At 43.6% G+C, this 22975-nt stretch overlaps 1 protein-coding gene across 1 annotated transcript; it reads right to left on the bottom strand.

Annotated features, from left to right (window-relative positions):
* Positions 1 to 754: 754 nt before the first annotated feature.
* UTP14A (UTP14A small subunit processome component) lies at positions 755 to 21518 on the bottom strand. Its single transcript, XM_037059305.1, has 15 exons — positions 21413 to 21518; positions 20470 to 20545; positions 19698 to 19768; positions 18915 to 18979; positions 15704 to 15846; positions 15263 to 15418; positions 9720 to 9839; positions 9528 to 9622; positions 8694 to 8817; positions 8535 to 8612; positions 7697 to 8087; positions 5000 to 5406; positions 3841 to 4034; positions 3616 to 3715; positions 755 to 1194 (listed from the first exon to the last, which is right to left on the bottom strand). Exons 1-15 carry the CDS (start codon positions 21436 to 21438, stop codon positions 922 to 924), a joined length of 2319 nt encoding a protein of 772 aa, XP_036915200.1. The 5' UTR covers positions 21439 to 21518; the 3' UTR covers positions 755 to 921.
* Positions 21519 to 22975: the final 1457 nt, after the last annotated feature.

Genomic DNA, 22975 nt, shown 5'->3' with positions numbered 1-22975 from the left:
AGTAATGCTTCAATTAAACTATACTTTGAATCAGTGGGGAGGAGATAGCCCTGAATTAAGAGGGGCATAGAACTTTATTTCTACCTCATCTGCAAAGTAGAGGTAAAACCTCATTGTCTTATGAGAAGATAAATGCTAGCTTCTCTAAGACCTGTGCAAGCTCAGAGGATGACAAAGAAAATGACAATGGCTAGACTTAAACCTGAACTTAGCTTCAACTCCATCTTGGGACCAGACCAAAATCCAATTGCATGGATTGTCCATGTTGTTTCTAGGTTCAGAGGTTAAGAGTATACAATAATTAGTCATTATCCCTGAGTCTAAAAGAAAATTGGTTAGCCTTGGCTGGTGTAGCTCGGTGTAGACTGAGCACAGGCTTGTGAACCAAAGGATCATGGTTCGATTCCCAGTCAGGGCACATGCCTGGCTTGCAGGCCAGTTCCCAGCAGGGGATGCACAAGAGGCAACCTTACATTGATATTTCTCTCCCTCTCTCCTTCCCTTACTCTCTTGGGATATGTAAAATCTTAAAAAATAAATTAATTAAAAAAAATTGGTTAATGGTGGACCATGTCTGATGTGATGTATTTAAGATCATAAACCAGAGTAACTTCAGTTTAGCATTAACTACATAGTCCTTGGTGAGAAAAATGAGGTTCCCCTGACAAGCACACCTGGAGAAGTGTAATGGGAAACATCCAAAGGTGTCTTGTTTGACTTGGAAATGATTCAACTGGGAGACAACACAGCACACGAGGTTAGAGATAAAAATGCCTTTATTTTTTAAAATGCAGCTTAACTGCAGCCACAGTGTGCTAATGAATTTTGAAATTGATCCGGGAGCTCAGAGTAAAACCAGGCCAGTGGAGGAACAGTTGGGGCTCCTGGTTCTGGGGACCAAGATACCACTCCTCCAGTAATTCAGTCTTCAGAGTTTTTCTTCAGCTGTTTTTTGTGACGTAAGGAGAGTCGTTTTGGATTCCTCCGTATGACAGAGAGGTCTGACCTTGAAGAAGACCGGTAGCCCACATCCTCTGCTTTTATAGGCTTAATGATATGGCCTGGCTTGGTGACAACCTTGGGTGTTGTCAGCTTTTGGAAGGCCCTCTGGGTGTTCCATGTGGATCCTATAGGGGTCTGGATGGTCCTTTCAAATTGTTGATGGTGGGTAAATGGATATGGAAGCACCCGCACCTGGAAAGGAAGGCAGAGTGACTAGGCATGAGCCAGGCCTGAGGTGCAGTTGTATAATGGCAACTGGTCAGGTAGTGTTGGCTTACAGGCCACAGATCTGCATGATGGGGGCAGTGGGTCAAGCTACTGAGGTCAAGGCACCCCAATGCCCCCATGTAACTGTAGAAGTCTTAATCTGCTTGAGGGCATTTGGGAGCAGAGCAGCCACATTTGGATTTAGGACCCCCCTTACCCCAGGCTTAGCCATCAATGTAGGGATTGAAAAACCATGCTGACATTGCCCCTGTCGCTGTAGGGTTCCTACAGCAGCACCAGGGCTGCTGTCCTCAAGAGTCTTCTACACAACCTTCCTGTTCTTGTAACTGCAAGAAACACCCAGGCATTTGTGTATCCCTGTGGATTTTATGACCCTCCTACCCTCTCCATCCTTTCCTCTCCTTGACACACAGGTTTGATGTTTTAAGGAACCCAAAGGTTTACTCCTGAACCCTAAACTCCACCACGCTGCTACACTCAGTTTCATCCTCCTTTGGCATCACAAACTGTTCGAACTGGAAGGTGCAAGGTAATGGCAAATGTCATCTCTCTCAGCTCCAGAATTTGGCTTAGAGACAGGAATTGATTTACCGAAGTAAATTAGCTGCAGGGAGAGCAGAACCCAGGACCCTTTCCTTGCCCAGTACTCTTCTCCACTGATTACAGCACTATTTTCTGATACTTAAATAATCTTTAAACACTTCCCCAATTGCCAAAGAGTAGTAAAAAGATGTAAGCAGAAAATGGGGAAGTTATGATCAGTAGTGTTTGGAGATATTCAGTGGAATACTCAAGAAAAGCTGAGCACTGTGAGATGGTGCTGATGGTAGCGACGGACAGATTCTCTTTAGTTTTTCTGGGGTTGATAGCTACATCTGTACTTGTCAGCCAAGGCAAGAGGAAAAACAAAACAAAGCTCCTGGCCTTGGAAGGTCTTCCCCCTACCCCTTCAGTTTGAAGCACATTTCATTCTATTGCAAGCTAGGACTTACAGTCTATAGCTTATTAAAAAGCTGAGGAAAAATCAATGGAAATTCTGGAAAACCACTGTTAATTTGCTGTGAGTGCATGAAAAAAAAAAAAAAGATCCTGGAGGGGAAGGGTGATCTTTGAGGTCTTCTGCCTTTCACCGAGATTCCTAGCCTGGTGAAGTACCCCTTTTCTCTCTTTTATCCTATACCTACCTGTTCATTGCTTGTTTTCTGGTAATATAGCCTCAACTGGAATTTTAGAGTTCACAATTCCATTTCCATAGTGACTGGTTTACGAAATAAAATCAATAAAGTGGTATTGAAATATTATTTCTTCACCTCTTTTGTACCTATTAAATAGCCCATCCCGCCCTGGTGGGTGTGGCTCAGTGGATTGAACGCCAGCCTGTGAACCAAAGGGTTACTGGTTTGATTCCCTGTCAGGGCACAAGCCTGGGTTGTGGGCCAGGTCCCCAGTAGGGTGTGTGTTGAGAGGCAACCACACATTGATTTCTCCCCCTTCCCCTTCTCTAAAAACAAACAAACAAACAAACAAACAACCTTCCCCACTTTTCTCAAAAAGAAAAATACCAGTGTGTTGATTGCTGGGAGGAGGGGGGTTTAAGGGGACTAAATGGTAATGAAATTATAATCAAGATTATATATTTAAATACAAGTCACTTGAATATTATACTAGCTTGGAGCAAATCTAAGGGTCACTGACTTTCAGAATTGAAGGGAACACGAAAGGTAACTCAGTCTAATCTCATTCCTGGTCCTCTATACATGCTCATATTTCATGTATTGCTCAGAGAGCAATATATTCTCTTAGGACTGGCAGGAAGTTTTCCCTTGAACTCAACTCTGCCTTTCCTCTAACTTCTACTTTCTATGACTCTACTCCACATGACAGCTTTCAATATACTGCTCAAATTTGCTTCTCTCTTGGGTAAACAGCTCAAGCTCATTATCATATGACACAATTTAAAATTTCTGTACTACCCTGAACAAGTACCCATTTGTCTTCGTTTTTCTTAAGATGTAGCTCAAATTTTATAGCCTTTGAACATTACCTTGACTATAAATACCAGCCCAAAGAACAGTAATTCTTTCTTTGGTGAGACCCATTTGCATCAGTATTATCTGGGCTACTAGTTGAAAACACGGATTTGAGGGCCTCACCATTGCTGCAAAGATGATCCTATAAGTCTCAACCTTCTTCCAGGTCAGTAATTAAAACAGCAGAGTCGATCTGAAATTATTCATCTCAGAGCCAGTCAGTAAATTAAAAATAGATTTGACTCCATGGTCAAGATTACACTTCCCTCTAGACCACAGAGGACTGGAACATTCCTCCAAAGTAAGAGGGCTGGGCAGCAAAGAGGAGGCAGCTAAAGAGTTCTCCACCCCTCACCTGGTGAGCTGCTGCTTGGATATTTCGCTTCTCATTGATAATCACATTTGGCAAATTCTTGTCTTTTCTTGGAGGACCTTCAGGTGCTTTAATGAGAAACCTGGAAAGCAGAACAGCAGGATGTCTACGAGCATTAAGGACATAGTCAAAAGGGCAGGGAGGGCCTGGGAGGTTGAGGGGGAAGAACCTCATGCCCCTCTGACAGGCTTTCTTCCCCGTTCTTACCGCTTTCTCTTCTTGGCACTGGGCTTCAGGCCCACACCACCCCACTCGCCCCAGCCAGGTAGAGTCAGGTCCATGTCCTTTGGCTTACTCTCCTCCACAGCTTCCCTCTTCTCTTTTAAGAAGTCTCTGATGACATCATCTGCAGCAAAAGCTTCTCTTATCATTTGCCTTTGATCTCTCTCCTGTTCATTTTCCTGGGAAGAAACAACAGTGAGAAGGGGGGGGGGGGGGGCAGTGGGAGAAGAGCTACAGAACCTCCTAACTACAAAATCTCCTTGCTGGCACTTTCTGCTTCAGCTCTTATCCCTCACAATGGTCTGAGACCCTGGCTCTGTTTACTTACCCCTCTATTGTTGTGAGAACTGCCAAAGACTTCAGGGAAGGAGATCTTGTGGTTGGGAGGTTCTTGTGGCTACAGCTTGCCTTAGAGTGGTGGTTCAGGCAAGAAAGCTTGAATTTTGGGTCGTGACATTTTAGCGCCCTCTAGGGGGAAAGCGCTGAACAATGATGGGCTCGCAATACAGATTGGCAGCCAATCATGCTCCAATTTTATTCTCTCTAGGGTAAAATTCCCCAGCTCATTATCATATGACAGAATTTTTAAAAACTTTCAGTAGGGAAGCTGCAGGGCGGAGGAGTGAATGTCCTGTGGTAGGAGGAGGAGCTCCAACTCTAAATGGCCTGGCCAGAAAGTAGGCATCCTTCAGCTTATAGCCCTGAAAAGACAGGCCAGGACTCCTCACTTGAGCAATTTCAATTACTTAATCTGGGAGTCCTGGACCACTTGAGATCCCACTTGAGAGCCAACTGAGTAGAGCAAAACCTTGGCAAGAACTCAATGACTCACATTTGAATGTCTTGCCTGGGATCTCATCAGAGATTTGAGTGCCTCCCTCTTTGCTCTGAGGGCAGTTGTGGAGTAACCCCAGGAAGGGTTTGGCGGCCCAGAACTTAGGATGTGGGAGTCTCAGTGGCACTCACAGACTTGCATCTAACAAACTCACCTGGCTGGCCTGGCCTCATACTGTTGTTGGCCTCTCAACCACTGAAATGTGACCCCAGCTCAACAAACTTCACTGATTCTACTCCTTGTGCCAGAAGGTCACTTTGTGCAACAGCTCTGATCCCCCACAATGGCCATGACCCTGGCTCTGCTCACCAACTCTTCTATTGTTGTGGGGACTGCCAAAGACTCCACGGAAGGAGACTCTGTGGTTAGGATGTTCTGTAGGTCAATCATTTGCTCCTTCCTTTTCTTCTCCTTGGGAGCACCAGGCTGGTTAACTGGGTTCCTCTCCAACTGCTGTCTTTCTAAGGCAGATGTGGGAAGCTCCTTATTTTGAAGGCATCCTTCCTTGCCCAGCTCTTCTAGCTCTTCCAGAGTCTCTGCTCTCTCAGGCCTCTGCAGCAACAGGGGCTCTTCTTCTTCCCTGGCAGGTTCCTCTCTCTGGACTGGCAACACTGTCCTTGCCAAATTCACTTTTTGCTTCCGGGGCTGATGCTTGTTTTTGTTAAGTTTCTGAGACAGTGCCCTCAGTTCAGATAGCACCTCCTGGCTGCTAGCATCTGGAGGAAGAGATGAAAGCTGTCAGAAAAGGAGGTTGTGGAAGTTGCCTAGCCAATGACCGTTTGTTGAGCACTCTGCAACAAGCAGTTTTTGAGCACCCCTGGATGCCAGACACCATGAAAGGTCTCCCGATGGAGAGAAGACTCCACGCGTTGGGTCTTCTGGTGAGCTCACTAATCATTACTTGCCAAGTAACAGGCCACAGAGCTGAGTAGTCAAAAGCAAACTGTTGGGAAGCAGATATCCTGGGCCCTATTCCCAGCTTTGTCAGTGACTCACTCTATAACAGGAACTGTGGCTTAATTTCCTCATACAGCAAACCCTGCTTGGGGAGATGGGCCCGAGTCCCAAATGTTATTTTTTTTAAAAAAAATTATTTTTATTTTTTAGAAAGAAGTGAAGGGAGGGAGTAAGAGGCACAGAAACATCAATGTACAGGAGAAACATTGATAAGTTGCCTCTCACACACCCCCAACAGGGGGCCCAAGTCCCAAATTTTAAAAAGGCCTTATCAACTAACAGGTGGTCTCTGAATGCAACTTCATTGTAATTTATTATTTGTAATTCCTACAATTGTGACTTACTATTTATACTTTACATTGTAATGCCCTACTCTATTTGTAAAAACCTTATCCAGCATTGTTTTATCTTTTTAAAAACATTTTTAAAAAGATTTTATTTATTTATTTTTTAGAGAGGGGAAGGGAGAAAGAAAAAGAGGGAGAAAAACATCAATGGGTGGTTGCCTCTCACGCATCACCCACTTGGGGGACTGGCCTGCAACCCAAGCATGGGCCCTGACTGGGAATCAAACCTGCAACCCTTTGGTTCACAGGCTGGTGCTCAATACACTGAGCCAGGCAATGTCTTATCTTAAAGCAGCATTTTGTCATCTGTCATGGTTGAGTCAAGTAGCTCACATTTTCCGGTCACCAGCAACATCTGAGTAAATACTGCTAGTCTCTGACAACCCAGAAGAAAACATGGCAGTGACATACTTGACAATCATCTTCTGCACTGACCCAAGTTGCTTCCATTCCTAATTTCAACTTGCTTTTCAGCTTTGGCTTGAAGCCACTGGAAGAATCTACTTGAGATCTGGGCTTCAGAGACATATATGTCTATTCCTCAGGGATCAAGTTTCCTTGCCCATTTTGTTTGGGTTCCATGACTTCCCACTATTTCCCCAAAGGTTTGGGAACATTCTATTTATTGATCATGTGAGCAAATCCAAATCTACCTTTCATACCACAACCAACTGCTCTATACATTTAGCTACATGGCTAGCTTTGGAGGGGGCTCAGGAGGAGGCAGCTGGTGCCCTGTGGTTGTACAGACTGCCCCAAACTCTTGGCCTGGAGCACTGCTGGTCTCTGCAATCCTCCTGGAAATTATAACTATGATATTAATCCCAGAACTCTCTAGCTGAAAACCCTAAGGCCCCATGGTACATTCTAAATGACAGCTCTTTTAATTTTCTGCCATGGAGATTCTTGCTGTCACTCAAATGCACTATTTCTACAGGAAATATAATCAGACCCAGAACTCTGTACAGATAGCTAGGTGATTCTGAATCTAGGTAGGTCCCGAAGCAGGCTTAAAGGACCTGCTTTCTCCCCAGAATGGGAGCTCTCTGACCTGTCTCAAGAGTGCTAACCTAACATTGTTAATGTAAAAACCCCTTCAAGATAACAGGTAGAAATATAATATGCAAATCAAGTCTGAGCATGGGGTAAAAATTCTAATTTACCATGCACCTCGTGGAGTCATTCACTCCTGTCCAGAAAGTCTTTACCTGTATAACAACCAGCATTTACGAAGTGTTAAAGACAACACTCCTACTTACAAACAAAACAGAACACTACAGACAACATTTGAAGACACTTTAGAATGCCTTGAAATCCACCTATATGTGGGGGTGTGAATGGTTTTCAGATCTGCCACCCCAGCATGTGCACCTCCCTGCTGTGGGTACCAGTGATATTAATTAACAACTGCCTGGCTTCAAGGATGGTATAGTCCTCTTTCTGAATATTGCGAGCCCTCCAGAGCAGAAAGTGTGTTAGAACACACACTCCACAGCCATGTAGATGACCGTTTATTAAATGCCTTTGAAGAAAAATGGTATAATTATGATAATCTATTTGCTCTTTAGAGACCCAGGGCACTCTCTTCAAAGTCCCCAGGGCCTCATCATTCTGCAGTGTGTGGGGGTGGGCACAGATTTCCTCTCACAGTTGGTCCACAGTGCTTGCACTAAGGTCTCCCTTCCAGTCCACCACAACTCACCTTTTGTGTCTTGCCTGTCCACTGGTTTGGTGTTCTGGTTGAGCCCAGATGTTTTCCTAAGCAATCGCCTTTCTTCAAATTCTTTCAACAAAATTTCTTCCTCTGCCACTGGTCTTTCTTCTCCCTCACTTTCAGAAGCGTCACTGGCCATGGGCTCTGGAAGTTTTTCAGGGCCTTTCTGGATTTCAGCCTCTTTTGCATCACCAGGGTGATCCCTGACCATCCAGGGGTTTAGTCCATCTGCAGTCATGTGTGCCTCATTCACTGCATCGGGGACAAGGAGATCCCCCTCTTCTTCCACGCCTCCTTCCTCCTCACTCTCAGAGGCCACCTGGAGTTTCTGCGTCAGTTCTTTGTTCCTGGCCAACTGATCCTGCATAGCCTGGCGAGCCTGGAAGAAAGTCACAGCACGTGTGCCTTGTCATTAGTGACCCCAGTAACACCTTTCCTGATCTATTTCTTAAAGCTGCCTCCTCTCAATTTGACCTAAGTAATTTTTACTGGTATCTACTCTTTAAAACTACACTTAGACTACTGTGCTAATAGCTATGGAATATAATGGAAGACAAAATCTGTGTCCACAAGGAATCAACATGTGAAACAGGAGATTCCTTGTGGTTAAAAAAAAAAAAAAAAGCTCCTCTCCTCTTTCACTGGACTTGCCTTCAGTGTTCTTTCCCCTTTCATCTCTTCTTTTCCGCCTTGTTCCTGGTCCTTTTCCTCTCCGCCTTAAAGATTTTCTGATGCCTTTTTAGATTCCTGGTTCTTCTCTTCCTTCTCATGGCTCTTACATAACTCCTCCAATTCCTCCCATTCTCTCATCCTGATGGTCACTTACCTCCAAGTCATATTTGGCCATAATTGCCTTTGACTTTGCCCATTTTCCACTATTCTGGTGCTTAAGACTCATTCGCTCCTGGAAAGAAAGGTCAGAGTGAGATCCTTACCACTTTGTGGGGAAAGCCGGCTCAAGGGCTAGGACAGGAGGCAACCTCACCATCATTCTGGCCTTTTCAAGTTTTTCCAGTTCTTCCAGTGCAGCAGCAGGATTGACCTTCCGCAGCTCCTCAAACTCTTTTAGGACTTTCTTGGCCTTTTCTTTCTTCAGAACTCTGTGATACCTACAGGGTAGTGAGAGGGGTACGAGGAAAGATATTTAGTGGAAACACCAATGCCACCCACAGAAGTGTCCTACAACCCAAGGGGTTTCCTTATATAGAGTCCAGAATGGATGTCACAGAGCTAGCTGACTGGAGGGAGCCAAGTTTGGGACCTGAGAGGACTGGCAGGCTTCTCAGTCCCTGCAGCCCACAGGGGCAGACCTTTGCTCAGAAAAGGGTTCCTCTGCTCCTACAGTGTAAGGGAAGAGCAGAACATGTTCCAAAGAAGCAAAAAAGTTGGAAGGAAGCTCTGCTGGCCTCCAACAGCTATAGACCTCAGAGCTCATTGTGCAGAAATGCTCCATCGTGCCCTGGAAAGGAGAGAAAAACCACTGAACAGTCCCTTTTTTCTTTTTTAAAGCAAAACCAAGAGAGAAAGCCAAAGCCAGAGGAGAGGGTACTACTGAAGCAGGTAAAATTTTATGAGATTGGTCTGAGGTGGGGAGGAAGGCCTGTCACTCCTATTTGCGATCTCTTCTATATGACCCCAATTGCCATGTCAAGGGTTCTTACCTAAAGACTTGTGATCATCCACCTCACTTTCTCTCATGGAACCCAAGACTAGTTAGAATGAGTCTCCTTATTTTATTTTATTTTTACTTTTTTTATTGAATTTATTGGGGTGACAAGGGTTAATAAAATTATAGAGGTTTCAGGTGTTATTTCCTTACTTTTTGCTTTTAATTCTCTTCTCTCTTCGAGCTCTGGCCTCATAGTAGGACTGCAGGGCCCGGGCCCTCTGAAGCTCTGCTCGGCGCATCTTAGCCTACAATGAGTGAGGTTTACAGTGACTCCTGGGCTTGTAGGCAAATGCTGGGAGAAACAGGCCCTGCCTGGGTGTATAAAAGGCCCATCACACTTACCTCTTCCAGGCTCATAGCTTTGAGAGAGGCCTTTTCCACAGGAGTCAGTAAAGGGTCTGTCACTGGCTGCTTGTTCTTAGAGAGGAGATTAAAAATTTCCTGCTCCAGAGGAGTTCTGGCCTTAAAGAGGTAACAAAATATTCTGAGTCTTAAGCCATGCTCCTACAGTCTCCCTCTTTCCAGCCCTATGACAATCTACTTTGACACCATAGTTGGAATCACTAACTAGGTAGGACTGGCTATTACTGCAAGAGAAGACATTCCAGGTTCGCTGCCTAGCTGTGCACATAAAGCCTTACCTTATTCTGATTTAAGACAACAACAAGGGGACTCTGAAGTTGCTCTTTAATATTACTGTGGTATCATGTGGTGTTCAAATTATTAATGTATGTAAAACAGAATGCCATTCTCTTAAAAATCAAAGCAGGATGCCCACAAGATAAATGCTGGCCGGACAGAGGCAGAGTAGTACCAAATAATCAGTTTTGATAGTTGCAAAATGAAATGGTTCCTGTGTTAGGTATACAGTGTAGTTAGGAACCTCAGATTCACATAAGCCTCCTTTTAAAAATATTTCTTGAAGAAAGGGGAGATTGGGTCTAAGATGAACACAAAAAGACACTGCCTTTAAAAAACACAACCTTTATGCCCTGACCGGTGTGACTTCATTGGTTGGCTGTTGTCCTGCAAAGGGAAAGGTCACCAGTTTGATTCCCGGTCAGGACACAAGCCTGGGTTGCGGGTTTGGTCCCCAGTTGGGGTGCATATGAGAGGCAGCTGATCGATGTTTCTCACATTGATGTTTCTCTCCCTCTCCTTCTTCCCTCCCTTCCTGGCTCTCTAAAATAAATAAATGAAATCTTAAAAAAAAAGACCTTCATATAATTGGACTTCTTCCTGACAGGAAGAATTAAAATCTTTTTAAATTTTTAAAAAGATTGTATTTATCTATTTTTAGAGGGGAAGGGAGGGAGAAAGAGAGGGTGAGAAACATCAGTGTGTGGTTACCTCTCATGCACACCCTTCTGGGGCTGCTCTAAAACCCAGTGATGTACCCTGACTGGGAATCGAACTGGCAACCCCTTGATTTGCAGGCCGACACTCAATCCACTAAGCCACACCAGCCAGGGCTCGAATTGAATTTGAGCCATCTTCTAACTTTGGTCCCAGTTCCTCAGTTTCCATTTAACTCTGCATGCTAACTAGTCTCTATATGTATGAAATGAATGGACTGTGAACCAGTTACTTCATATGTCAACCAAAGACCTCCTTTATTGCTTGACTGACAATGTGAGGATGGCCAAAATAATCAGGCCAATCATGACATGGTCCATTTTTGCAATGCACAAAGATAGTCCTGGGCAACAGAGCCAGTTTCAAACCTTATACACAATTTGTATGTGGTTTTCTTCAACAGCAGTATACATCATGGTCACAATCAAACTTACAAATATCTAGACAAATGTATAAACACACATCATCATACATTACACAGTGCTATTGACTTAACCATAAACCTATTCCATTTAATAGTAAAGGTAGATGTTCTTCCATTTTTAGTTTTTGCAGTAGTGATCAATCACAGGCTACAAAGTGATTTATATTACAATGTTGTAATCTCCCTACAATTCAATTCAATTTACAAACATTTAATGATTGCAGTTACATTCCAGTTACTTGTAAAGGGTGCTGAAATGCACAATTGATTAAGATCATCTCTGTCCTCATAGAGCTCACAGCCTCTCAGAGGAAAGAGACACAACAACGTAACAGGTTAAATGTTAGTGCATAGGACTAATCACAGAGGAACAATGAATTCTGATCAAGGGGTGGATTAGACTTGGAGAAGGAAGAGAGTTGACTTAATTTTTGAATTAGGCTTTGTTTGAGGTGTAAGTACAAATCTGTAAGGAGGGGCAGCAAGTGGAGAGATGGGTATAAGCAAATACAGATACATGGAAAGGAGACGTAAGGGAACAATGTGTTGTCCAGTGCAGCTAAAATGCTAGGCGTGTCTGTCTCATTCTCTAAGTGGAGAGCCTTTTGAAGGATTTGAAGCAGGACAACGACAACTGGCTTTATGTTTCACAAAATCCTGGTGGTTGTGTAAGGGGATATAAAGGGTGAGGCAAAAGTAGGTTTACAGGTGTGAGTACACAAAACACAGTTTATTGTTACATTATTATCTATTAATTATTGTATTCTTTTCCATATGAACAATTGTAATCCTACTTTTGCCTCACCTGGTATGTAAAGTGGAAAGGCGAAAAGTTGAAATTGAAAATGAAAAGAGGAACTGGGGATCTCAGAGCTATTACAGAGACAGAATTTACAGACTAGCTCCCTGTCTGGGCTGAGGGGGAGTTAATGGGAGAAGTCAGATGGCTGAGGTTTTCAACCTAAGGGACTGGGGTATGGAGTCATGTTGTTGACTGAGTTACAGAAAGAAGGTGGTAGTACAGGGTTGGGGAGTCTGGGAGAGGAAAATGCCAGGTTCACTATGTTGTGTGTGAAGTTTCAGATGCATAGGGGAGACAGGGTGAGGCCTGCCAGTCACTGAATCTGGGACTGGACTCAGAAGGAAGGGGTTGACAATGATCTGTAGCATATATGGGCAATAGTGCTAAGTCACAGAATTCACAGAGCAAGAATAAAAAGGAGTAAGAAAGACATAAAAATCGGGAGTATGTCACAGAAGCCAAGGCAGAAGTTTTAAACAATGCGATATATCAGTGGTGTCAAACTGGCTGACAACTGGGAGGGCTTGGGATGTGGCGACTAGGAGGTCTCTCATTAATGGCCTTTGAAAGAAGTTTCGGGAGGGCAGTAGGGCAAGAAGGTGAGAGAACACAGATAGCAGGGGAGACCAGCTCTTCCCAAAGCATGTTCTTCATCGGCTAACAAGACTGGCTTCATTAAAAACAAAAGTTTAGAACTTCACTTATTTTAGTAACATCTGTTTGTACACCCTAGGTTAGAGTAAGTCAAAGGGGTTTCTTACTATCTTTTCATAGATTTTAAAAGGATAACGTATATTGGGAATCGCCAATCTCCAGTAGGGACAGGCAGCATTTTCTATCAATGGGATCCCACCCCCACCCCTTTTGAGGGCATAATGAGAAACTAAGGTTTTGAGGTGAACACTCTGGAAAATGCTAGTGTAGGCTGCTAGTGGGGGGAAGGAGAGAGAGGCTGCAAAAAGTTACCTTACATTATAGCTAGCACTTTGCAGTTTATAAATGCTTTCATATGCATTGCCCCATTTAATTCCTCTCAGCTAAACTCCAGTGGAATTTTAGGAAGCTGGACCAAAACTATACTGCAGACTTTTTGGATTTAAAATTTATTTATTTATTTATTTTTAGAGAGAGGGGGAGAGAGGAAGAAAGAAGAGAAACATCAATGTGTGGTTGCCTCTTGCACGCCCCCAACTGGGGACCTGGCCTGCAACCCAGGCATGTACCCTGACTGGGAATCACACCAGCAACCCTTTGGTTCACAGGCCAGCACTTAATCCACTAAGCCACACCAGCCAGGACACTTTTTGGATTCTTAATCTCTAGAAATACTAGTATGTTACTAGTCCTTGGTACTTTACACTTTTTTTTGAGAGGGGAAGGGAGGGAGAAAGAGGGACAGAAACATCAATCTGTTACCTCTTGCACATGCCCCAACCAGGGACCAAACTTGCAACCCAGGCATGTGCCCTGACTAGGAATCGGACCAGCACCGCTTTGCTTTGGCGGGCAATGCCCAACCAACTGAGCCATATCAGTCAGGGCAGTAATGTACACTTTTAAGTTCTAAGAATAGAACTGAGAGTTGCTAGCTAGAAAGCACCTCTTATTTCTCTGTGCCACACTAGCATCATTTTTTAAAAAATGAGTATTAGTGTGAATAGTCCAGCAGATTCAATGGATAGTCTGTGAGCCACTCTGCCTTGTACAGGGAGTTCCTGGAGAGTAGAGGTGCCATTATTAGGGCAATCTTCACTTGCGTCTCATCCTAATACCCAATTCAGTATTTTCCCATGATTTCTAAGATTACACTGTCATTTGGATAAAGCAAGGTACAGAAGACTATGTGGTAGTGCACTACGAATTTTCGGTAAATATGAGGTAAAGAGAAATATATCAGTAAAACTCTTAAGTTAACAATAACAACAAAAAACTTATAGAAGTGGTTATACCTGGGTGAGTATGGGGATAAAAATGATCAGATGGGGATAGGGGTGGGGTCAGACTTTTCACTATATATCATCTGTACCTTTACAATATTTTTGAATCCTGCAAATTATATTACCTCTTAATTTTTTTTCCTAAAGTCTCCCTTCCATCCTGCAGCCACACTTTAAACCTGATCTCTTTTTCATGTGGAAAAGGAAGCATCCTAGAAAGAGAATGGCAGAAACAGAGCTTATCCCCGCAATAAGCAACCACTTGCTCAATTTCTAGCTATGGCAGCAAGCCATGTTTAGTTTGATTGGCTTTAATTATTTCAAGTCCCTGACATACAGGACACTATCATTCCTGGATTTTTAGGAAAAAAAAAACAGAACCATTCTCACTCATGCTGGGGGTAGGATTTCTAGAAAGCAGAGGAAAAGCAGAAACAGGGCCATCTGCTCAGGTTTTGGGCACTGCTGTTTTTGCCCATTTTTAAAAAAAACTTAAGACTGAATATCCCATTACAGACTCCATAACCAATGGTGTATGGAAAAGAAGGGCTAGCTGTTCTGAAGCAGTTGTTCACGGACTAAAGCAAAAAAATCTTGAGACTTTATGGACCCGTGTAGGATTACCAACTTTTCATTCTGCCAAGGGCATAATGACTGTCCCATCCCCAACTCCATCCTTCAGTATTACCATCATGCCATAAAAGAAAAGCTGTTTCAATACCATTAAAGTGGAAAGAATAACCTTGTAATAAGGAAGAGCCGGCAACCCTACGCCCACCATACTCACAATTATCCTTTGGCTTTGGATGGATGAAAAATTTGCCAGGGATCAATGTTTGGGAAACTCGGCTCTAGAAAATTTTCTACAGCTCAGTCATAAGTTCCTTGCTAAGATTCTATCAGCAATGTTATAATTTAATGTGATCTTCCTTTACAAGCAAACTTTGAGTCTGCTGCTCATATATCCCTACTAAGGCATCAGTAATGCCACTGAGTTCCTGATTTTCCCCAGATCAGAACGTGGCTTTAAAACATTTTTAAAAACTGGGATGTGAACAAGAAAACATATTTCCTCTCTACAAGCAATTGGATGTTTTAACACAAAGACACAGAAATAACCATGTACTGTAAGCTACAAACTGATGCTGTAAGAGCAACTATACAGCCATTGTGGCTGGCTGGCTGGCTACTGCACAACTGACAATGAATCTTGCCACTCTCCTCTCTCCCTTTCTGACTAATAAACTACAGTGACTGCAACTAGAATTTCAGTTTAACATGTCCAACCAAATAAACTGTAGACCCTGAAATCTCTACACTGCACAATCTCACTCTTCAAGATATGGTTTCTTTGTATTGCACTTACATTCCAGCCATTGAGCACATGTTCAATGGGAGCAAAGGCTGACTGCTCCTTCTTGATGGGAAAAACCAACTGCTCTGCTTGTCGGTTCTTCAGAACGATGGGATCCCATTTGGAGAGGGCCTGTGAGGTTTTATTGAATGCCACTTCTCTGTGGATCTGAAACAGGCAGGGTACACAAGAGAGCCACAGAATTAGGCATCAAACTCAAAGGACAAGTTAGAAAGTAGGAAGCCATGTTTCTTAGCCCAAGGAAAAATAATCAGGATGCTAGAAATTACTTCTTGCTTATTTCTCAGGACTGTACTTTCCCCAAGATTAATCTTTTCCATGGTGAGGCAATCACAACTTCCCCTTGCACTTGTCAGGCTTTCCCCTCCCGTTCATGCTGGTTTCCCCTGATTAGTTCAATTTCTTCCCCTTAATGGATACTTTGTAACTCACCCGCTCAACCTCTTCTTTGTTAAGGGGTAACTCCACAGTCTTCTTTGATTTGATTCTGTTCAATTGCTTTTTCACAGTGACCAGTGAGGATGAAGTTTTAACAGGCTCAAGCAGATCTGAAAGGACTAGCCTTTCTCCTGATCCTGTAGAAAGGCCAAGCTTTCTGGTCAGGCTGAGAAACAAGGCAAAATCTCACTATTGCATAGGCAGATGTCTAAGTAGAAAATGCTGGCAGATGGGCAAGTGTGCAGGGAAGCACAAATAACTTCTCTTTAATCACTTGCCACAGTGGCACCATCACTTCCTTACATTCTCAGACATGTTGGAAGTTACAAGGGAGAAGAAAATCATTTATTTAAAAAAGTTACGCTTTTCTCTTGGTCTTTCTGTTTTCACTCTTGCACCACTGCATTTCATTCTTCACACGTCAGCCAAAGTGATATTTTGAAAATGTAAATCACGGCATTTCGTGATCCTGCTGAAAATCCTCCAGTGGCTCCCCTTATACTTGGAATTAGTCATCCATTTGTATCCATTGGTTACAAGACTGCCTGTGATACCAAAATCTAAGGATGCTCAAGTCCTTTACACAACATGGTGTAATATTTGCATGTAACCTACATTTTCCACATAGGTTGCATCAGGGTATATCCACACATCACTCTATTTCCATGGATTCAGCCTAGTGCTTGGCAAGGGGTAAATTCATGTGTTCCTTTTTGGAATTTCACGGGATTTTTCCCCTTTAAAATATCTGTAATCCAAGGTTAGCTGAAGGCAGTGATATGAAAACCAGGTTGATGGTATCGACCTAAAGGACACAACCCTATGTGATCTGGTCCCATAGGGGATCTTAGTCTGTCACTCCAACCTTGTCATCCCAACCTTCACTATGCTCCAGTTACACTAGCCTCCTTCCTGTTCTTCAAACACGCTGAGCCTGTTTCTTCCTTAGAGTCTTTGCAGTACCTGCCCCCTTGGCTGGAATGCTTTCCTCTGTGTTTGCATTGACTTTTCTTGTCATTCTGATCTCAGCGCTTTGCCTCTGAAGACCTTCCACAACCAGCCAAACTGAAGCAGTCACTTAGTCACTTCACTGCATCACCCTGTTTTAATTCTCATCTCCACCCCCACCCCCAGAAAAATGTCTTAGGCAATAAGTGTTTTATTCTTTACTATAGTCCAATATCAAAACCAGTGATTTTCAACTCCTTTCATCTCGTGGTACATATAAACTAATTACTAAAAATCTGTAGCACACCAAAAAATATTTTTGCTGATCTTACAAAATATAGGTATAATTTTGAATCATTCTTAACAGAGGGCTATTGTGTTGGCTGTTGTCATTTTTTTTTATTTGACAGTCTAATGGAAAGGAGGTCAGTGCCCCTGACTAAACAGTCAGACATTGCATATTTTAATAATTTTTGTAGTCATCTGAAACCGATATAGTAGAAATGAAGTATTTGCTGAATGAATAAGCTTGGGAGAATGTAGTGTTATTTGTTCTGGGAAGTTACAGTTAATGGTTACTATAAGAATATAACTCATTCAAGCCACTTAAGATGTGAATATGGTGAAAAATTTGGCATCTAGACTTGGTATCAGGTTGAAATCCCAATTCTGCCATTCACTAGGTCAGGAATTCTCAATAGGGGCAATATCATTCTCCTACCCAGGGGGTGAAAACTGTTTTTTGGGGGATGTTAAAAAATCTTAATACAAAGTTTTGTGTCCCCCAGAAGCTCAAACCTAACAAAATCACATTCCTTAGCATCTGATTTCCCAGCCAGGGTAGGAGAGGGAGGTAGCAAAGGCCCCCAGCCCACTTTGTGCCCTCTCATGACTGTAAGCTAAGCTTCCAGAGGTGACCTTGAGGCAGCCTCCTATCAGCCCCCTCCTTCCACCACCTTGGTTTGCTCCTGGCAACTCTGTACGCTCTTCTTCCTTCTGCCTCTGGCCTTTCACCCTCGTGTCATCTAGCATCTACTGGAACCTCTCACCTCTAGGGCTTCCGGGGAAGCAGCACCTCAGGCATCTTCTCTTCTCCCAGCAAGGGGCCCCTACCAGGCCCTTTCTGCCCTGGATGTGGGACTCACTCGGCTGCCCCCCTCTACTTGAGTTCAGGGGCTGAACACAGACATCCCATGCATGGGGGGTAGTGGAGCCCTGGGGGCCATTGGACTGGGTATGGCTGAGGATGAAGGGGATAATAGTTGTGCTTTCGTAAGCTGAAAGTGCTGGGGTTCAGGCTGCATGGAATCCCCTCCCTGGGATCAGTCCCCTCTACCCAGGGAGTTCTTGTGGGGACAGTGGGATCTTGTGGGACTTGCAGACAGGGGTGGCCAGTGGGGAAGTAACCTCCTCAGGGGGCTGGGGTAGAGTTGGGGCTCCCCACCCCCATGCCTGGCCAGGACTCCAGGGCTAAGGGTTGTTCTTGAAGGTGCAGAGGGAAGTCCCACAGATGCTGCTATGGGTAGGGTGGGGCTGGGGTGCTGGGTAGCCAGTGTTTGACTTTCTTTTCAAGTGGGGGCAAATGGGAGAGAACGCAAAGTGAGGTGAGTTCTCCTTCTTGGCCATTGTCTGTCTGTCTGTCTGCCTGCGGTCATTTCTGTTTCCCAGAAGGTGTGGCGGGATAATAAGTCATTCCCCTCCCCTCCTAGACCTCCTGCTATATATGGAGGACCTGTCTGGTTTCTGGTTTGGCTGGGGTCCCATGAGGATGTGAGACCCTTCAATAAAGGATAGCAAATAGAAAAAAAGGCTCCTTGGGGAGCAACAGAGAGAAAAGGTTGCGAAACACTGTATTAGGTGAAGGTATTTGAGTAACTTAACTGATTTGAGCTCCAGTAGGAAAAATTTATCTGCCTGTCAGAACTCAAAGCACTGTTAGAACTGAAATAAAAATGAAATCACGGACATGATTAAGCTAATGAAAGGCAGCTGTCTTCACTCATGTATCTCTATCCTAGAAGTAGCCCATGAAGCTCAGTGAGAGACCTTGACCATAGCCTTCTAGGCTTTCTTCTAGAAATAGAAGAATCTCAAGGACATCTGACTGCCCTTCTTCACCCACTTACAGGTAAATATTTACAGGATGACCCATTAATCACATAAAAAAACAGTTCCTAGGTTGGGGGAGATGAAGTGCCCATTATACTTTTGGAACTCCACAAGCTCTGTGCAGAGATAGCTTCCTTTGTTAACTTACCTTCAGAACTGACCGTGAACTCTGACACCTTCAGACTAGCCTCAGATCTCTCAGCCAATTTCCGCCTGAAATTTAGGCAAAACAGAATACAGAAGGAATGGACATATTTTGCTGAGGAACAAATACTTACCTCTTCAAACAAGGCTTTGATTTCATGTATTTTTCTTCTAGATTTAGGTTTTGTCATAAAGCAATGAGGGAATCAGTTCCTAACCTGGACTTGGTGGTCTAACCATCTCTTAATGTAGACTTAACCCCTCAAAAACACAAGGCAATACAAGGTGGGCATAATGGAAAAGGTATTGGACGTGGATTCAAATGTACCTGGATTTGAATCTTGGATCTGCCACTTATGAGCACAGTGACTGTGAGTCAAGTCAAGTCACTTTTATAACAGGGATAAGTAATGTCTACTCAATGCTCCAAAACTCTATAAGTATGGATTCAGTAAGAATTCATATGCATAGAGGTCTAACACAATAATAGCTACAAATTATAGAATGTTGACTACATGCTGGGCATTAGTTTAAGATCTTTACATTTATTAACTCATTTAAATTCCTAACAACGCTATAAGGTAGTGACTATTATTAATCTTATTTTCTAGTTGAAGATATTGAAGTGCAGAGAGAACACAAAATTGTCCTATGAAGTCTGTCTCCAAAGTATATGCACTTGAGGCTGGCACTTGTGTCTTCATGGTCTTAGGCACTCAATGACTGTTGTAGACAAATCTCACGGAATCAGCTAGTCATAACCTGTCCAAAGCAACAAGAATGTTACCTATTCTTTCCACCTAGGGAACTGATTGCTTCCAGAAGCTTTTGATGCTTTCGCTCTCCACCACTGTCCTCCTACACACAGAAAAGGAAAAACCATCAGAATGATGAAGGGAGGGAAAAAACACCATGGAAATTGAAGCCCATGTAAAATGTCTTTCTTTTGGTCAGCAGGGAGTCAGATGAGGTCTGGTGTGCAGATCTGAAAGAACTGCTTCAAAAACCAAACTGCATCATTATAGAGCCTTGGTAGCTCGGAACTAATGTTATGCCTGTCTTAACTTGTTTTGGGATGGAAAGTGCTATGGGAATAGTGTTTCTATATAGAACATATGTGATCTGACACAGAAACCCTCACATTAAAAAAAACCCAACCTAAGTAGTTTTGTCAAGAGCATAAAGAGTTAAAATTCCATAGCATCTGTTGGAGATCCAGCAGTTATATATACCACAGTCAGACACAACTCTCCACAGAAACCTAAATCTGGGAAATAGGGGAATCCTATAATGAGATCCACATGTTTTCTTCTCATATATTCAACTATACTTATTCAACTTGAAGACAGTGACTGTATTTTATACAGTCTTCAAACTCCCATAGCACTCAAGGCAGGTATCTTATACATGAAACACTAAATAACCGTTTATAATTTATTTACAAGACCTAAACAGATATCAACAATGTTGATACCCTTTCCTTTTCCAGGAATGTGCCGTCTATTCTAATTATTAGGCAGAAGGGAACTGGAGAAGACAGTTTAGCAGTTGTAGCCCACCTCATCTTCACTGGTGCTCAAGGGGTAGTCGTTTGGCAAATCCTCTAGTTCTTCCTGTTTGCTTAAAGCCATAAGGCTGTTAAAGGAGATAAAAGAGAAATGTTATCACTTCAAATAACTTAAAGGGTGAGCAGTGATTGCTGATGTCCATACAGAACTGCATGAAAAAGATCTACCATCTTCAGTGACTGGCACTGCATTTCCCATTGACCTATGGGAGGCTATAAAAAGATCAGACCCTAGGTAAGGTGACAGAAGATGCTGTTCCTGGCCCTCGAGGCAAGGCAGTTTCACCATTACTATTTCTAAGTATCCTCCACACGGAATAAACCTTTATAGCTGCAGCTTACTCAGAAGTGACATCTTGATCACTTGTTCCCAGGAATGACGAAATAGAACTGGATGAAAGCCGCTGAGTAAGCCATTTTCCCTAGGGCTTGCTCGGCAAAGTCAGTTGAAAACATATTGGTACCCAGGCACAAATTATGGAATCTCTATCAGTCTTCATAAAGCAAACCGTGCTAAATGGATTGTATGTACTTCCCCTAATGGGTGGGATGAAACATCAGAGGAGAAAACGTCGCAGATGGCTCTCATCAGCAAAGGTTCCAAGGGAGTTCACAGCACAGGGAGGACTGAAACGCGCCCAAGCATCAGCAGAAAAAGGAGTCACGTGACGAGAGCAAGGCAGCACACTAATTTAGCGGGAGAGGATGAGACCGAATCAGGACCACAGTCATAAGGCTACAAAGCTTGGAAGCGCTGGGACCGAATTAAGTTAATAAAAGGGTTTTAAAGGACGGATCGTGGAAACAGTAACGAATGGCGTAGTCCTGGGAGGGGAACATGTGGCATCTATTAAAAAGCGGCTACCACGTCTCAAACTCTGGGGAACCCAGAGTCTAAGGAGACCCAGACTCCCCAACTCATCTTTATCTCTCACCTCTCGGCAGGCCGTATCAAGCTCATCTCAGCAGTCTGCCTCTCACATGGACCAGGAGCGGAAGCTGAAAAGAAAGCAATTTCCGTACCGGCCGCAAAGCAATTTCTGCTTCCTCCAATCACGCGCGACACGATACGTCATTTCCGGCCCACCCCAGGCTTGCGTGGAACTGGAGACGCTTCGGGAGGGGCCGGGGGTGGGGTGGGGAACCCGGGAGCTTGGGGATTTAAGCCTGTCGGCGGGCGGAGCTTTGCTTGCCCCACCCAACCCTCTAGTGTCCCGAGCACCGCTCTACGTCCTCCTGGCCCCTGGTTTCCAAGCGGCCCTATGTGAGGCTCCAGCCTTCGCTGTGTCTGCCTGATCCAAAAAGGAAATGCTCCAGCTCCCGAGTTGGACAGCGTCCTGCGAGCCTGCCTCCGGCCAGGTCCAGACTTAATGAACACCAGCGAAGTGACCTGGGCCGTACTACGCCACTGCGATTCGTCAGTAAACAAAGCAAGTTTCCTCCTAGGAAAACTCCCCATTCATCCTATTCCCCCTTGTCATTGCAGCTCTCTAGGTTACTCCTTCCCTGTGTAACAAAGTTTCATCCAAGGTTGTACTGTCGGTGGCTGCAAAGTAATGTATAAAACCTTCTTGGGATCGATTCTTTTAGGCCACGCCCATTTTGTTTTCGCCCCACTCACTATTCCACTGAAACTGCTCCGATCATCAGTGACATCCAAAGTCGTTAAGTTAAATGGACACTTCTCAGATTTTGTCTTCCAGAACTTTGTGTGGTACTTGATACTATAGGTTTGTTTTCTTACATTCAGGAACAGTTTTTGACCATTTACTATAGGCACTGGTGATACATCGGGTGAACAAAACAGACATGTTTCTTGGCTTCATAGAGTCTACTTTCTAATGGGATTAAAACAGTTTTATCTGTTGAAACTCCACCTGTCCTCCATGACACCATTCTCTCCTGGTATCTTAGCTTTATGACCATCTTCCTCAGTCCTCTGCTGGCTACTTTTTCTGTACTTACTTAATAAATGATGATGCTCCTCAGATCGTTTCTCAACCCTGTTTATTTATTCCACTTGTATGAGAACTCTAAATCTCCATCTCTAGTCCAGATCTCTTTATTGAGCTCCAGACTAGTATTTCTGATTGCTTCCTGGTAATCCTTTCTGTCTCACAGGCACATGAAACATGAAATATTCAATAATTTCTATCTTGCCCACCAGAATTCTGTATTTTTACATCTCCATGACTGGCACCATCAACTACCCAGTTAGTCAAATCAAAAGTCTGAGAGTCATCTTAGATTCCTCTCTACCTTATGTTTCGCAGTTGTTCCCTCATTTTGTCACTTTTATTTCCCAAATTTCCTTCATATTATCTTTCTACCTTTCCATCATTTTTGCCATGTATCAGACCCTTGCAATTTCAAGGCTGTGTTATTTCCCTAATCTGTTATAGAAAAGGGGAGCATTACAGCATATTGATGAAGAGCATGAATTTTCAACTGAACTCTCGGTCTGAGTCTTATCTCTGCTACTTAGTAGTTTTGTAATT

Source organism: Sturnira hondurensis, unplaced genomic scaffold (assembly GCF_014824575.4).
Source record: "Sturnira hondurensis isolate 20B ecotype Veracruz unplaced genomic scaffold, ASM1482457v3 Scaffold0010803, whole genome shotgun sequence".
Lineage (NCBI taxonomy): Eukaryota > Metazoa > Chordata > Mammalia > Chiroptera > Phyllostomidae > Sturnira > Sturnira hondurensis.
The sequence above is the reverse complement of the archived record's forward strand: the minus strand, read 5'-3'. Positions and strand labels throughout refer to the sequence as shown.

Coding starts and splice junctions, on each gene's coding strand:
- UTP14A (XM_037059305.1), bottom strand. CDS start 21,438: ATGAGCTTGATACGGCCTGCCGAGAG. Junction 18,980..19,697: donor TCCCTAGGTGGAAAGAATAG/GTAACATTCTTG, acceptor CCTAAATTTCAG/GCGGAAATTGGCTGAGAGAT. Junction 8,613..8,693: donor TTGAAAAGGCCAGAATGATG/GTGAGGTTGCCT, acceptor CTTTCTTTCCAG/GAGCGAATGAGTCTTAAGCA.